General features: G+C 42.4%; 1 protein-coding gene across 3 annotated transcripts in view; it reads right to left on the reverse strand.

Annotated features, from left to right (window-relative positions):
- Window positions 1–17,521, reverse strand: part of SPEG (striated muscle enriched protein kinase) — a 476,968-nt gene that overhangs the window by 116,824 nt on the left and 342,623 nt on the right. For all 3 annotated transcript variants that reach the window (XM_073634316.1, XM_073634315.1, XM_073634317.1), the window contains 3 exons: window positions 11,899–12,018; window positions 2,054–2,158; window positions 1,695–1,901 (listed from right to left, as the gene is read on the reverse strand). In XM_073634316.1, the coding sequence (XP_073490417.1) occupies window positions 1,695–1,901; window positions 2,054–2,158; window positions 11,899–12,018 (432 nt within the window). The remainder of the gene's footprint in view (window positions 1–1,694; window positions 1,902–2,053; window positions 2,159–11,898; window positions 12,019–17,521) is intronic.

A 17,521-nucleotide genomic window follows, 5' to 3' on the forward strand; every position in this document is an offset into this window, starting at 1 on the left:
TATGAGGAGGTGAGTTGCCATCTATATAAAGGAAGTCCCGTAGACGTAGTGTATCTGGATTTTGCAAAAGCATTTGACACAGTTCCCCATAAACGTTTACTGTACAAAGTAAGGTCTGTTGGCATGGACCATAGGGTGAGTACATGGATTGAAAACTGGCTACAAGGGCGAGTTCAGAGGGTGGTGATAAATGGGGAGTACTCAGAATGGTCAGGGGTGGGTAGTGGGGTCCTCCAGGGTTCTGTGCTGGGACCAATCCTGTTTAATTTGTTCATAAACGATCTGGAGGATGGGATAAACAGTTCAATCTCTGTGTTTGCAGACGATACTAAGCTAAGCAGGGCAATAACTTCTCCGCAGGATGTGGAAACCTTGCAATAAGATCTGAACAAATTAATGGGGTGGGCGACTACATGGCAAATGAGGTTCAATGTAGAAAAATGTAAAAAAAAAAGCATTTGGGTGTCAAAAATGAATGCAATCTATACACTGGGGGAGAACCTCTGGGGGAATCTAGGATGGAAAAGGACCTGGGGGTCCTAGTAGATGATAGGCTCAGCAGTGGCATGCAATGCCAAGCTGCTGCTAACAAAGCAAACAGAATATTGGCATTAAAAAGGGGATCAACTCCAGAGATAAAACGATAATTCTCCCGCTCTACAAGACTCTGGTCCAGCCGCACCTAGAGTATGCTGTCCAGTTCTGGGCACCAGTCCTCAGGAAGGATGTACTGGAAATGGAACGAGTACAAAGAAGGGCAACAAAGCTAATAAAGGGTCTGGAGGATATTAGTTATGAGGAAAGGTTGCAAGCACTGAACTTATTCTCTCTGGAGAAGAGACACTTGAGAGGGGATATGATTTCAATTTACAAATACTGTACTGGTGACCCCAAAATAGGGATAAAACTTTTTCGCAGAAGGGAGTTTAACAAGACTCGTGGCCACTCATTAAAATTAGAAGAAAAGAGGTTTAACCTTAAACTACTTAGAGGGTTCTTTACTGTAAGAGCGGCAAGGATGTGGAATTCCCTTCCACAGGCGGTGGTCTCAGCGGGGAGCATTGATAGATTCAAGATACTATTAGATCAGTGGTTCTCAACTCCTGTCCTCAGGACCCACCAACAGGCCAGGTTTGCAAGATAGCTGAAATACATCACAGGTGATATCACTTGCTTCTCAGTGATTGCAGTATTCTAGTCTGCAACTCCCCAAGGTAATACTTAAAATCTGGCCTGTTGGTGGGTCCTGAGGACTGGAGTTGAGAACCACTGTATTAGATAATCACCTGAATGACCGCAACATACAGGGATATACAATGTAATACTGACACATAATCAGTCACACACATAGGTTGGACTTGATGGGCTTGTGTCTTTTTTCAACCTCACGTACTATGTAACTATGATCTGATCTGATTAGTTTTTTTAATTATGTTTATAATAAATTTTACATTTTAACTATCTTTGGTTTCTTTTATTGTCTGTTGGCACCGTCATAATCCCACCCCAATCCTCTTTCAACCACAAGGAGGATTTCTGATGTTTGCCTGAATACATTTTAATTTCATGAAACTCAAAACGCTAATGATTATACTTAGCGTATAACTAACTATAAAGTATATATTTAAATTTCAACTCTTTTTTTGCAGTTTAAATTTAACCCCTCCCCCCTCCATCGCTATGCAGCCTCTTACCCCGGTCCAGAAGCTTAACACTCTCGCTGGGAGGAGATGGTTTGCTGTGTGCCGTAGCCGTGTAGGTCGCCACCCGGAACAGATACTGGTGCCCTATGGTTAATGCTTTGACAGAGTAGTTGGTCTCTTTCACATTGGTAGCAATGACCGTCCACTGCGGAGAGCCCACCACTTGCTGCTGGATAGAATAAGTCAGCTGATCCAGGTCTGCAAGAAAGAAAGAAAACAGAGATGTACCAGAGTGTACTTTGACATGTTCATGGCTGGTGAGGACCAGTATTGGGTCACAGCCAGTAGCAGAGGCATTATTTTTTCTTTGTTAGAAGCATGCAATTATGGGATACACTTGAGATTCAAACCTATAACAGGATCCAGCCTTTTGGGGGGATTCCATCGCAGTTTGACTGTTTTTCCCGTCACAGATGCGATAATGGGGGGACCATCTGGAGGAGTTGGGACCACGTCTGGGAAAATGAGAAGAATGAGACCGTAAGACTTTCAATGAAGTTCTGCAGACTTGTTCCAAGCCAGTGACACAAGGAGCATTGAATCCATTGGATCAGGATGACAGCCAAGAAACTAGCATCTCCAAATTTTGCAGGTTGCTTGTAATCAGTGGACAAGGTCATCCAGCGCCCAGGGCAAAGATGCCAAACCGTGCCCCCCCCCCTCCCCCATTCATGATGTGCAAGCTTAGGGGATCCTACACCCAGCAGTCACTCACTTGTCAAAATCACTGCCACTGCTATGTGCAGAACGAAAAAAATTGTTTCGGTTAGATTCGGAATTTACATTATTTCATTTAGTTAATTTTGTTTTTCTTTTCCCGTTTAATTCGTTTTAAGAATTCATTACGTTTATTCTAATTCTAATCAATTTGAATTTTAATTCCATTCGAATCAAATTACATTCTAAATTGAATTTATTCTATTCGAAATTTGAATTTTGGAAGATGGTAAATTCTTTCTATTCTATTCTATTGTTTTTTACTATTTTTTTTTCTATTCTAGTCTAATCTATTCTCTTCTATTATATTCAAATTCAAATTTATTCTATTCAAATTTTGGGAAATGGTTATATTCTTTCTATTATGATCTAGTCTATTCTGTTCTATTTTTTTTAATTCTATTCTTTTATTTTCTTTGTATTCTATTCAATTCTATTTTATTCTATTCTTTTCTTTAATATTAGAATTTTAATTTACTGTATTCAAAATTCGAATTTCAATAGAAAGTTATATTCTTTCTATTCTTTTTTCTATTCTATTCTTTTCCATTCTATTCCATTCCTATTTTCTATATTTTTCTATTGTATACAAATTCACATTTATTCTATTTGAAATTCAAATTTCAGGAGATAGTTAAATTCTCTCTATTTTATTCTATTCTATTTATTATTCTATTCCTTTATTTTCTATTTTATTCTGTTCTTTTATTTTCTATTCTATTTTGTTCTGTTTTACTCTATTCTTTTATTTTCTATTCTATCCTTTTCTTTTCTATTCAGTTTTTTTCTGTTCTTTTATTTTCTGTTCTGTTTTATGCTATTATATTCAATTCTTTTATTTTCTATGCTCTTATTTTCTTTTCTATTCAAATTCAAGTTTATTCTATTCAAATTTTGGGAAATGGTTATATTCTTTCTATTATAAGCTATTCTATTCTATTCTGTTCTATTTTTTTTTTATTATATTCTTTTATTTTCTTTTTATTCTATTCAATTCTATTTAATTCTATTCTTTTCTTTTCTATTAGAATTTTAATTTATTCTATTCAAAATTTGAATTTCAATAGAAAGTTATATTCTTTCTATTCTTTTTTCTATTCTATTCTTTTCCATTCTATTCCATTCCTATTTTCTATTCTATTGTTTTCTATTGTATACAAATTCAAATTTATTCTATTTGAAATTCAAATTTCAGAAGATAGTTAAATTCTCTCTATTTTATTCTATTCTATTTTTTATTCTATTCTATTCCTTTATTTTCTATTTTATTCTGTTCTTTTATTTCTATTCTATTTTGTTCTGTTTTACTCTATTCTTTTATTTTCTATTCTATCCTTTTGTTTTCTATTCAATTTTTTTCTGTTCTTTTATTTTTTGTTCTGTTTTATGCTGTTATATTCAATTCTTTTATTTTCTATTCTCTTATTTTCTTTTCTATTCTAACACTTTATTTTCTATTCCATATTATTCTTTTCGGAAACTCAAATTCGATTAGAAAACTATTCAAATTTGAATCAAAAACGATTTGAATCCGATTCAAAAACTTTTGAATTTGAATTTCATCTAAAATTTTGTTTAGTTATTTTGGATTTGATTCTATTTATTACTTTGGTAATTCTGAAATTCAAAGACAAAAGGAAGGCAGCGCTGATACTCAACTATGTGATAATATATAAAAACGAATGTGAATATACTAACAACTAGGGATGAGCTTCGTGTTCGAGTCGAACCCATGTTCGACTCGAACATCGGCTGTTCGATCGTTCGCCGAATTGCGAACGATATGGGCCGTTCGCGCCAAATTCGTGTGGCACGTCACGGCCCATAATTCACTGCGGCATCGCAGTGCATTGCTTGCTGATGATTGGCCAAGCATGCACTATGACCCGCATGCTTGGCCAATCACAGCGCCGCCTTAACAGAGAGCCATAATTGGCCAAAGCCAAGGAGGCTTTGGCCAATTATGGCTCAGGGGATTTAGTACACGCCCCACACTATATAAGGCCGCCTGCACGGCGGCCCTGTGCAGTGTGTTCCGGTGTGCTTAGAGAGAGAGAGAGAGAGAGACAGTGTCATTTCATTTGAGTTAGCTAGATTAGGCAGGACAGTCAGTCAGTTAGCTGCACTTAAAGTGTATTGTGTATATATATGCATCCCAGGTGTTGCATATATATATATACACTGTATTCAGTTTAGCTAGATCCGTTCCTGTTATCTTCTAGACTATTTACATTTAGTGCAGTGCGTCCTGCTCACAGTGTTCAGCTAGATCCGTTCCTGTTATCTTCTTACTGACAGGCAGGCTTGTCTTGTTACAGTATTTTAAAGAAAATTACTGGTGTTCTTTTCATCCTATTAGTACCACAGTCAGGCAGCTAGACTATTTACAGTTAGTGCAGTGCGTCCTGCTCACAGTGTTCTGCTAAACCTACAAGTTAGTGGGGTGCGTCCTGCTCACAGTGTTCAGCTAAACCTACAAGTTAGTGGGGTGCGTCCACCTCACAGTGTTCAGCTAAACCTACAAGCTAGTGGGGTGCGTCCTGCTCACAGTGTTCAGCTAGATCCGTTCCTGTTATCTTCTTACTGACAGGCAGGCTTGTCTTGTTACAGTAAATACAGCTACCTGAAGAAAATTGCTGGTGTTCTTTTGATCCTATTAGTACCACAGTCAGGCAGCTAGACTATTTACAGTTAGTGCAGTGCGTCCTGCTCACAGTGTTCTGCTAAACCTACAAATTAGTGGGGTGCGTCCTGCTCACATTGTTCAGCTAAACCTACAAGTTAGTGGGGTGCGTCCACCTCACAGTGTTCAGCTAAACCTACAAGCTAGTGGGGTGCGTCCTGCTCACAGTGTTCAGCTAGATCCGTTCCTGTTATCTTCTTACTGACAGGCAGGCTTGTCTTGTTACAGTATTTTAAAGAAAATTGCTGGTGTTCTTTTGATCCTATTAGTACCACAGTCAGGCAGCTAGACTATTTACAGTTAGTGCAGTGCGTCCTGCTCACAGTGTTCTGCTAAACCTACAAGTTAGTGGGGTGCGTCCTGCTCACAGTGTTCAACTAAACCTACAAGTTAGTGGGGTGCGTCCACCTCACAGTGTTCAGCTAAACCTACAAGCTAGTGGGGTGCGTCCTGCTCACAGTGTTCAGCTAGATCCGTTTCTGTTATCTTCTTACTGACAGGCAGGCTTGTCTTGTTACAGTAAATACAGCTACCTGAAGAAAATTGCTGGTGTTCTTTTGATCCTATTAGTACCACAGTCAGGCAGCTAGACTATTTACAGTTAGTGCAGTGCGTCCTGCTCACAGTGTTCTGCTAAACCTACAAGTTAGTGGGGTGCGTCCACCTCACAGTGTTCAGCTAAAGCTACCTGTAGAAGGTTGGTGGTGTTCTCATACTACAGGCAGGCAGTTGATTTTGCTAGCTGCAGTATCAGTACATATATATATATATATATATATCCCAGCTTAGTGCAGCTACAGGCCATTAGTATGTCTGGAAGGCCAAGAAGGAGAGGCAGACAGTCACAAGCCAATAAGAGAGGGCAAGCAGGCTCTGTGTCTAGTGCTGGTCGTGGAGACGGTGCATCCTCATCAGCACGTGGCCATGGGACACGCTTGGCCTTTTTTTCGGCAGCTGGCCATGTTGAGCCGCAACATGCGGAAGACTTGGTCGAGTGGATGACCAAGCCGTCCTCATCCTCCTCATCCTCTCTCACCCATGCCCAGGGTACTTTGTCTGGCAAAGCAGCGGCCTCTTCCCTCGGCTCAATGTCATCAGTGACTCCTTCCCTAGCCCCACCATGTCCTCCTGAGGAGTCCCTCGAACTGTTTGACCACAGTGTTGGGTACATGCTCCAGGAGGATGCCCAGCGTTTGGAAGGCTCTGATGATGATACTGAGCTCGATGAAGGCAGTAACACGAGCACGGACAAAGGGGGTGCCCAAGAAGGACAGCAATCTGGCAGTCATGCTCCCCCTGCTGCAGCATACTGCCAGGTTTGCTCCAGTGATGAGGAGGGAGGGGATGATGAGGTCACTGACTCAACGTGGGTGCCTGATCGGAGAGAGGAGGAGGAGGAGGAGGCGGCACATCACCAACGAGGCAGGATGCCCTCCAGGGGCCAGCCTAAGGGCAGCACATTGACTGCATCACACCCCAAAGCTCCACATGTGCAGGGCGCTGCAGTCTCTGCGCGTTATTCAAAAAGTTCTTTGGTGTGGGCCTTTTTTGAGACGAGTGCATCAGATCGCACCGCTGCTATTTGCAACATATGTCTCAAGCGTATCTCGCGTGGCCAAAACATCTCCCGCTTGGGTACCACATGCTTGACCAGACATATGTTGACCTGCCATGCAGTTCATTGGCAAGCGCATCTAAAAGACCCACACCAAAGAACAAAGAGGACCTCTGCTTGCTCCTCATCAGCTGAGATTTCCAACCCCACTAGACCTTCAGTCCTCTCTGAGACCTGCACTGAGAGGAATGAAGGTGTAGAATTAGGTGTGTCACAGCCACGTACTTGTGGGCAATCTGATTTTGGTACACCGACGTCAGATTGTACCAGGCAAATTTCCCTGCCCCAGCTGCTGCACCGCCAAAAGAAGTTTGCTCCCAGCCATCCACATGCCCAACGGTTGAATGCTAGCTTGGCAAAATTGCTAGCACTTCAACTGCTGCCTTTTCAGTTGGTAGACTCTGCCCCCTTCCGTGAGTTTGTGGAATGTGCGGTTCCTCAGTGGCAGGTACCCAAACGCCACTTTTTCTCACGGAAGGCGATTCCGGCTCTCTACCAGCATGTGGAAGGCAATGTCCATGCCTCGCTGGACAGGGCGGTCAGCGGTAAGGTGCATATTACCGCTGACTCATGGTCCAGCAGGCATGGACAGGGACGTTACCTAAGTTTCACGGCGCATTGGGTGACTCTGCTGGCAGCTGGGAAGGATGCAGGACAAGGTGCAGTAGTGTTGGAGGTTGTTCCGCCACCACGCCTCCAAAATGCTAATGATTGTGACACACCTCTCTCCTCCACCCCCTCCTCTTCTTCTTCCTCCATGGCCTCTTCCTTGGAACCAGCGGTGCTCCGTAGTCGTTCAAGGGGCTACGCAAGTACGCAGGCCAAAAGATGCCATGCGGTGCTTGAGATGGTGTGCTTGGGGGACAGGAGCCACACTGGGGCAGAGGTTCTGTCAGCTCTGCAGGGGCAGGTTCAGAGGTGGTTGACGCCACGCCAACTTAAGGCAGGAATGGTGGTTTGCGACAATGGCACCAACCTCCTCTCTGCCCTCCGACAGGGACAAATGACCCATGTGCCCTGTTTGGCTCACGTCCTTAACTTGGTGGTGCAGCGGTTCTTGGGCAGGTACCCGGGCTTACAGGATGTCCTGAGGCAGGCCAGGAAAGTCTGTGTGCATTTCCGCCGGTCATATAATGCCAGTGCTCGGCTGACGGACCTCCAAAAGGAGTTTAACCTGCCCAAGAACCGCCTAATCTGTGACATGCCCACCAGGTGGAACTCAACGTTGGCCATGCTGCAGCGGCTGCACACGCAGCAGAGGGCCATCAATGAGTACCTGTGCGACTATGGCACCAGGACAGGGTCAGGGGAGCTTGGTTTTTTTTCCCCACGCCAGTGGGCCATGATCAGGGATGCATGCACTGTCCTGTCACCATTTGAGGAGGCCACGAGGATGGTGAGCAGTGACAGTGCATGCATCAGTGACACTGTCCCCCTTGTCCACCTGTTGGAGCACACGCTGCGTGGAATAATGGACAGGGCACTTGAGGCAGAACAGAGGCAGGAAGAGGAGGACTTCCTTAGCTCTCAAGGCCCCCTTTATCCAGACAGTGTTCCTGCGTGCCCGCCGATCACACAGGAAGAGGACGAGGAGGAAGAGGAGGAGGAGGAGGAGGAGGAAGATTGTGTCAGTATGGAGGTGGAGCCTGGCACTCAGCATCAGCAGCAGTCTTTAAGGGATCAGTCCCAAGAAACACATGGACTTGTACGTGGCTGGGAGGAGGTGGCTGCGGACCATGTCGTCCTTAGTGACCCAGAGGACTCCGGACCGAATGCCTCAGCAAACCTACGCTGCATGGCCTCCCTGATCCTGCAAAGCCTGCGTAAGGATCCTCGTATTCGTGGTATCAAGGAGAAGGACCAATACTGGCTGGCAACCCTCCTTGATCCACGTTACAAGGGTAAGGTTGCGGACCTTATCTTGCCATCGCAGAGGGAGCAGAGGATGAAACATCTTCGGGAGGCCTTGCAGAAAGGTCTGTGCAACGCGTTCCCAGAGACTGGGAGGTTACAAACTCCTGTTTCTGGACAACGTGTTGCTGAGGCTTCGGTCAGTCAAAGAAGGAGCGGTGGAGAAGGTGGCCGTCTGACCGATGCGTTCAGACAATTTTTTGGTCCGCAGCCCCAAGGTATGATCGGTTCCAGCAACCATCGCCAGCGTCTGTTTTACATGGTGCAGGAATACCTAGGGGCAAGATCAGACTTGGACACCTTTCCCACCGAAAATCCTCTGGGTTACTGGGTCTTGAGGATGGATCACTGGCCAGAGCTTGCACAGTATGCAATTGAGCTACTGGCCTGTCCTGCATCCAGCGTTCTTTCGGAACACACATTCAGTGCTGCTGGAGGCGTGGTAACCGATCACAGGGTGCGTCTGTCCACTGACTCGGTCGATCGACTGACCTTCATAAAAATGAATGAGTCTTGGATCACCACCAGCTACCAAACACCTGATGCTGATGTAACCGAATAATTTTTTTTGAAATCTCAGATCCCTTCAAAGACTGCCTATGCTGATGCTGAGTGACTATCCCTGAGTAATTATCCTCTTCCTCCTCAATCATCACGCTGATAGCTTGTAAGAACATTTTTGGTTCTGGGTGCCACCACCAGTGCCTAAGGCACAATTTTTCAGCCCCTGTTTAACAGGGGCGTGTAATTACGATTTTTGATGTAATACTTTGCAGCAGGGCTCATTCCTGCATTCCAACTAGAGTGTCTGTGAGGGGTTGCAGTGTTGTGGCACCAGCACCAGTGCCTAAGGCCCAATTTTTCAGCCCTTGTTTAACAGGGGCATGTAATTACAATTTTTGATGCAATACTTTGCAGCAGGGCTCGTTCCTGCATTCCAACTAGAGTGTCTGTGAGGGGTTGCAGTGTTGTGGCACCAGCACCAGTGCCTAAGGCCTAATTTTTCAGCTCCTGTTCAACAGGGGCATGTAATTACAATTCTTGATCTAATATTTCACAGCAGAGCCCTGTGAGGGCTTACAGTGTTGTGGCCACAGCAACACCTAAGGCCCAAATTTCTGCTGAGTATATAGGGCAGGACCCTACTTTCAAACAACTAACTTACAAACGACTCCTACTTGCCAACGGAAGGAGACAACAGGAAGTGAGAATAAATCTACCCCTAGGAAGGGAAATTCTCTCCTGTAAGAGTTAATATGGGAAAAACATTTCTCCTTTCCACTGATGCTTTCCAATCCATTGGGACAAAAAGTGAGGTGAAATCTTCTGAAGAGGAGGAAAGACAGCAAAACAAATGTCACAGGGGTGATAACCCTTCCCTATGTTTTCCAAAAAGCTTAAAAAAGATTTTTTGGCTGGAGCTAAACACGTTAAAAATGTACTCGTTCTAAATTACAAAGAGATTCTACTTAACAACAAACCTACAGCCTGTATACTGCTGTTCAGAGTATATAGGGCCTGGTGGCCCCACACCTTTCCTTATTTTAATTTGGGTGCGGAGTTCCCCTTAATATCCATACAAGACCCAAAGGGCCTGGTAATGGACTGGGGGGTACCCATGCCGTTTGTCTCACTAATTTTCATCCATATTGCCAGGACCCGACATTACATTAAACCACATTAAACATTACATTAAAGCAGTTTTAAATGAGATTTTTTCCTTTAAAAATGACATTTGGTGCAGGGACTGTTCTAAACACGGGAAACACGCGTCACTTTACAGGCATACTATAGACACCCCTCAGGTACGATATTTAAAGGAATATTTCATTTTTTTTTTTTACTTTAAGCATCATTAAAATCACTGCTCCCGAAAAAACGGCCGTTTTTAAAACTTTTTTTTGCATTGATACATGTCCCCTGGGGTAGGACCCGGATCCCCAAACCCTTTTTAGGACAATACCATGCAAATTAGCCTTTAAAATGAGCACTTTTGATTTCGAACGTTCGAGTCCCATAGACGTCAATGGGGTTCTAACGTTCGTGCGAACTTTCGGTCCGTTCGCAGGTTCTGGTGCGAACCGAACCGGGGGGTGTTCGGCTCATCCCTACTAACAACCTGTTTCTTTCAAATTCAAGTTTATTCTATTCAAATTTTGGGAAATGGTTATATTCTATTATGAGCTATTCTATTCTATTCTGTTCTATTTTTTTTTTAATTCTATTCTTTTATTTTCTTTTTATTCTATTCAATTCTATTTTTTTTTCTAATCTTTTCTATTAGAATTTTAATTTATTCTATTCAAAATTCGAATTTCAATAGAAAGTTATATTCTTTCTATTCTTTTTTCTATTCTATTCTTTTCCATTCTATTCCATTCCTGTTTTCTATTCTATTCTTTTCTATTGTATACAAATTCAAATTTATTCTATTTGAAATTCAAATTTCAGAAGATAGTTTTATTCTTTTTATTTTATTCTATTCTTTTTTTATTCTTTTCTAGTCCTTTATTTTCTACATTATTCTGTTCTTTTATTTTCTATTCTATTTTGTTCTGTTTTACTCTTTATTCTTTTATTTTCTATTCTATCCCTTTGTTTTCTATTTTATTTTTTTCTGTTCTTTTATTTTCTGTTCTGTTTTATGCTATTATATTCCATTCTTTTATTTTCTATTCTATTATTTTCTTTTCTATTCTAACACTTTATTTTCTATTCCATATTATTATTTTCGGAAACTCAAATTCGATTAGAAAACTATTCAAATTTAAATCAAAAAGGATTCGAATCCGATTAAAAAACTTTCGAATTTGAATTTCATCTAAAATTTTGTTTAGTTATTTTGGATTCGATTATATTCATTACTATGGTAATTCAGAAATTCAAAGACAAAAGGAAGGCAGCGCTGATACTCAACTATGTGATAATATATAAACACGAATGTGAATATACTAACAACCTGTGAGAAAATTGTGATAAAAAAAAAAAAAACATCTTTTTAGATAAGATTTTTGGATTTTTAAATTTTTTTTATTTGATTCGGAAATTCGGATACACTTTCGAATAACAAAAAATGTGTCTGGATTTCAAATCAGAACAAACCGCGTATGTCTAGTCACTACTCCTATCAGCCTTGGAATATAAGGAAGGCGCCCCTTCCCTACAGTAAACCATTGCGCCCAGGGCAGCCGTCCCTCCCGCCCAACCTTTGTCTTGGCCCTGCTTGTAATAATATCTCTAGCATGGAGTATTTTTCTTATTTTTCTTACCTGTGACGTATAAGTGAGCATAACACGCGGCCTTGCCAACCTTGTTTGAGATGACACTCTTGTAAACGCCGGCGTGTGTGTGGCTAACAGATGGAAACACAAGTCGATGGACGTCCTTATCTGAAGGGAAATAATATGGTTTATAAAAATATAGGTAAAAGTAATGGGAAAATAAGGTGGGCACAGAGTTTTATGTTCTAATGTTCCAAAAGATCCACCACACAATCTTTTTATTTTTTATCTAGAAACACATAGATATTTAAAACAAAAAGGATAGGTTTGGTGGCACTCCTAAACTGGCAACTGTAGAGCCGAGAGCTGACTGGAGGGGTACAAGGAGCCGTTACCACCTTTCTTCCCTCTTCAGACTGAGATGGGCCAGGTCACACAAAGATTTTCCAAAAATCCGAAGCCAAAGTGCCATATTTTGCATTGGATTATGGGAGAGCTCAAGACGTTTATGGCCAACCTTATATTAGCAGCAGGAGCAGTCATTAGGCCAAAAATATGATCTGGTAGCTAAGACATGTTATGATGATGATGATGGTTACAAAACCAGACCCCGAACTCTCCTACTCTTTCCATATACATGCACATTTTTGGGTGGGCTCTCTTGGGGGCACACCTGGAACAAGAGCAATCACCCCACCAAGGATAACTTGCCAAAAATGTGTGGCAGTGTTGAATTGTAAAGCCTCGTACACACGATCGGATTGTTGGCCAACAAAACCGTTGACTTTTGTCCGAAGCAGTGAGGTAGAAAGAAATCCTGGATAGCCGCACTCTGGGATAAGGACATCTTTATTTCAATAAAATCCAAACATACAGTCAATTGCAGAGACGTACAGGGTGGTAGACAGCTAACGCGTTTCACATCATTTGCTAGCTACGAATAAGCATCCAAATGATGTGAAACGCGTTAGCTGTCTACCACCCTGTACGTCTCTGCAATTGACTGTATGTTTGGATTTTATTGAAATAAAGATGTCCTTATCCCAGAGTGCGGCTATCCAGGATTTCTTTCTACCTCACTGCAAACCAGCAAAGCCAGCACCTGGAACCAGTTCTTACTAGGGCGGTGTCATTCCAGAGCAAGAGTGTTTGTGAGCTGCATCTCCTTTTTTCCTGTCTACTTTTGTCCGAAGGGCGTTGGCCCAAACCTGTCTTGCATACAAACGGCCACACAATTGTTGGCCAACAAATACGAACGTAGTGACGTAGTACTACGTGTTTTTTCAGCTCTTTAGCGCCACCCTTTGGGCTCCTTCTGCTAATTCCGTGTTAGTAGAAGTTTGGTGAGTGTTGATTTGCGCTTTTCTTTTCGCACTTTTCATTTTGCGCTTTTCAGTTCGTTTCTGAACGACCGTTCGTCAACCAGACATGTTGCGGAATCGGAGGAGATAACGTGTTATTTATTATTGGCCTTGGAGTTATTGCTTTGACATTTTTTTTTTTTGGTTGAATAATAATGATTTGATTTGGGATATTTTCTGTATTTTTGGATGCATAGAATGCACTTTTTGGTTAAGTTCTATTGGCAGATAACATGTCTAATTTTATTTGTTTTTTTTTAATGCACAATAAAAAAATTGTGGAGAATAATACTTGGCTGTGTGTTTTACTTCAAATGACAGTTTGGGAGTCGGCAGTTACATTTAAAAAAATACAATGTACAATTAACAAGGAACACCAACATAGTTGTATCTTTGATCTTAAAAACTACGGGATAATGGTGTTGTGGTAACTTGCCCCAAAAAAAAACAAAAAAAAAAAAAAAACATAATAATATTATTCTTGATATCACTAGAAAAAAAAAGCCTTTGAAAATTTGTTTGCAATAACTACATCACTATCACCAGCAAAGCCTCTTCATTATTATCCCATTAAAGAAGAGAATTGTGCGCTGCATTTCGAGATTTCATAATCTGCCGCGTCACGAATGTTAATTCTCCATTACAAACGCTAGTTTACAAGACCGACCACTTTTGGCTCATCCTTGCTTCTGAGCATGCGTGCTTGTACTTTGGACTTTTGTCCAATTGTGTACACACGCTCGGAAAATCCGACAACACACATTTGTCCGCAGAAAATTTGAGAACCTGCCATCCAACATTTGAGGGCGGAAAGTCCAACAACAATTGTCCGATGGAGCATACACACAGTCGGACTTACCGCCAACAGCCTATGATCAAACATTTCCCATCGGAAAGTCCGATCGTGTGTACGCGGCTTAAATCTGTTAACTTTCTGAACATTTTCACTGGTAAGTTGTACACTTGCAGAGCACTTGAAGCACAAGTTGTTGACACTTTTCCATTTTGTAGCAAATTTGTGTGCTAAGCCTCTAGCAAGAGCAAAGTTGCAGTGGTGAGTCTACAGAAAGAGCTCTGCAAGTCTACAGCATGAAAATTCAGCCACAGTGCCCCCAGTGGTGGGATGACTATTGCACAACATAACTGAACCAGAACTTTCAGCAGACTTGAAGAAGGTTTGCAATGAAAGTTGATCTGGAGTCATGCAATGCGGACTTGCTGGATTGGTGCAACAAACTTGTGAAGCCTGGCAAGTCTAGCAATAGCTTAGCAAGTAATTTTCAAACTTGCAGCTCAATTGCTTGCTATCTGGTAAGTAAAAAAAAAAAAGTTGAGGTCTAGATACACTTAATCATTTATTTACATTTAAACCTGGAGATATACGGTTAGATTTTTGTTCAAATGTTTATAGAAAAATAATGAATTTGAACATTCTTTCTTGCTATCAAGTCAAATACTTTAATTTGAAAGCCCTTCAAATTTTTTAGAGACCAGCTATTCCAATGGAATCAAATTTTATCTTAACTAAAAACCACATTGACGCTACCCTATGCCATGCTCTACCCCGCCAAGCTGCGAGTTACTGCTAACTGGCAGGCTCACTTCTTTGAATCGGCCCAAGATGCGGCCATGTAGATGGATCACAACGAACGTCACCGTGGCAGAGATGAGGAAGAAGATTGATCGGCCTGGTACACCTGCTACTGAGAACCCCCGGAGATTCACATAAGTGCCTTAAAGAAAGTTTGTTTGATGTTCACTCTTCGGCCCTTTGATGGCTCTTTTCCCCCTTATGATCCTACACATACCTGTTTTTTTTTTGCATTTGAATCTACTTTTCTCTTCCCCCTTGATCTCACTCCTATGACAGGAAGTATATACATACGGGGAATTTCCATGCCCTGTGCTGCTGGGAGACATAATATTACCACGCGAACAGCGAGCTATCTTGTGAAGTTGGCAAGAAAAAAATGCCTTTTCTCTACGTGAGATGTAAATCAAGAACACCATGTTTGTTTCTGTTTCAAGTTCAGCTACAAAGGCCTGTCCTGTTGTCGGCCTGGTTTTCTGTTTTTTTCATATTCACTTTACTTATACCGAAAGCTACATATGCAGGACGCTGGATTCTGGAACTGCTGCTCTGCAAACACCGACACACCCGAGCTGAATGGCTTTTTGTTCATAATTAAAACCCCTGGCCGGGGTCTCCACCGGCTAACACTGGTCCCACCCAGCCCCCCTGAGTGGGGGACCCCCAAACTTACTTAGCCCTATGGGCCTAGACCCATTGCAGGAATTTTCGGGTTCTGCATTGATTTCATGCTCCCTACTAAGGTCATGTATAAACGCTCCCAATGGCAGAACTAATAGTAATCTCACCTGCTCCATGTCACCACTCTTCCGCCCTCACAGCTGGGCCACTTCAATGTGGGAGCGACGTGTGGCGGGGAGCAGATGACATCATCTCTCACTGCCCGCCACACATCAGCCCTCTTCCGCCCTCACAGCGCGGGCCTCTTCAATGTCGGAGGTGCGGTGGGGAGCAGAGAGATTACATCATCTCTCACTGCCCGCCCCGCATCTCTGCTCTCCTGCCCTCACTAAATGGACCAGTGCTGCCAGTGTGCCACCAATGCAGCGAAAATGCACATTTGGTGGCACTGGCTGGCATGGCAAGTGAAAATCCACATCAGTTGGCAAGTGACAACCCACATCTAGTGGCAGGTGACGTTGCAAGCGACAATCCGCATCAGGTGGCAGGTGAGGGGCAAAGTGACAATCTGCAAATGGTGGCAAGTGACGTGGCAAGTGACAATCTGCAAATGGTGGCAAGTGATGTGGCAAGTGACAATCTGCAAATGGTGGCAGGTGACGTGGCAATCTGCAAATAGTGGCAGGTGATGTGGCAAGTGACAATCCACATCTAGTGGCAAGTTAAAAAGCTGCATCTGGTGACAGGCGACGGTGGCAAGTGACATGCTGCATCTGGTGGCAGGAGATGTGGCAACTGACACGCCCAGGGCTTCCACTGATTCTGCATTATGGTGAGTTGAACCACTTCATTATATATTAGAATGTAACAATAGAAACAATGCGCTTCGATCATCCTGACACCATAACAACCATGTTGCCATGATGATTGAAACACCAACATCAGCTTTTGCCCGCGAAAAATTGCTTACCACCGGCGTGACCCCCCCCCGGCCTGCAAAAAGGTTGGTGACCGCTTCTATGGGCTCTAGCCCCAGATCTTTTGCAGACCTAGCAACGCCCCTGCCTGGCGCGTAAGATAATAATGACGCACTGGAAATCAGAGGACCCATCTGGTATTAAAGAATGGATTAATGCAGTGGGAGAACTGCTTCGAAAGGAAAAAGTCATTTATCAGCATAGAGGATACTCTCAAAAGTTTGAGAAACTTTGGGGCCCGTGGCTGGATGTACTGGGGCTAGCCCCGGTGGTCTTGGTCATGGGTAGATTGTTAGAAATAAATACTGGGTGAGACTAATTGACAGAACACTAGGCCAGAGACTCCGGGTAAAGCAATACAAGTTAGATTTGGGGAAGGGAAATGACCGGATAGTCAGACATGTATTTCTAAATGTACCATGAGTATGATACTGCTGTATACGCAGAATGCAGAATAAGCAAGATTACTGTGACCTGTACTTCTCTCTACTATGTTGGTTTGATCCTGCTAACCATTACAAAATCGAATATTTCAAAGATAAAACTTTTAGAACAAAATTCTTCTGATGTATGCCAGCTTTAGGCTGCCAGTAGGCTTTAGATGATTTTTTTTATCAACTGATCAATTGTGATCAGATATGAAAACAATTGTACTTCTGTGAACACGCTAAAACCTTGTACACACAATGAGAATATCGAACGAATGATCGTCCATTTTTTTTTTTCCTTGCATACTAGTCTCGTATCAAAACCAATAGGTTACTAAAGCTATGAAAATTCTCGTACGACAGAATAGGAGGTCATGTAATGTGTTCTATTGTATTGTAATGTATTTTTTCGTTTCCAAGCATGCGTGTTCTTGGTCTTTCGATTTTTTTTGGACAAATACTGTACTGATTGAACGAAAATTGGTCTTTCTGCTATTGTATGAGAAAAATTTGCGTGTTTGCGTGTAATTTTGCATGCACTGTCCTGATCAGTACTCGTAAGCTGTATACTAACGATCAGATTATTGTACAATCAATTCGAAAGCGGAATTTTCGGCCGATTTTCTGATTGTGTGTATTAGGCATAAGGCCTCTACAGATACCCCCTGACCAACAGATTTTCAACATTAGGCT

The sequence above is a fragment of the Aquarana catesbeiana genome, linkage group LG06 (assembly GCF_042186555.1).
Source record: "Aquarana catesbeiana isolate 2022-GZ linkage group LG06, ASM4218655v1, whole genome shotgun sequence".
Classification (NCBI taxonomy): domain Eukaryota; kingdom Metazoa; phylum Chordata; class Amphibia; order Anura; family Ranidae; genus Aquarana; species Aquarana catesbeiana.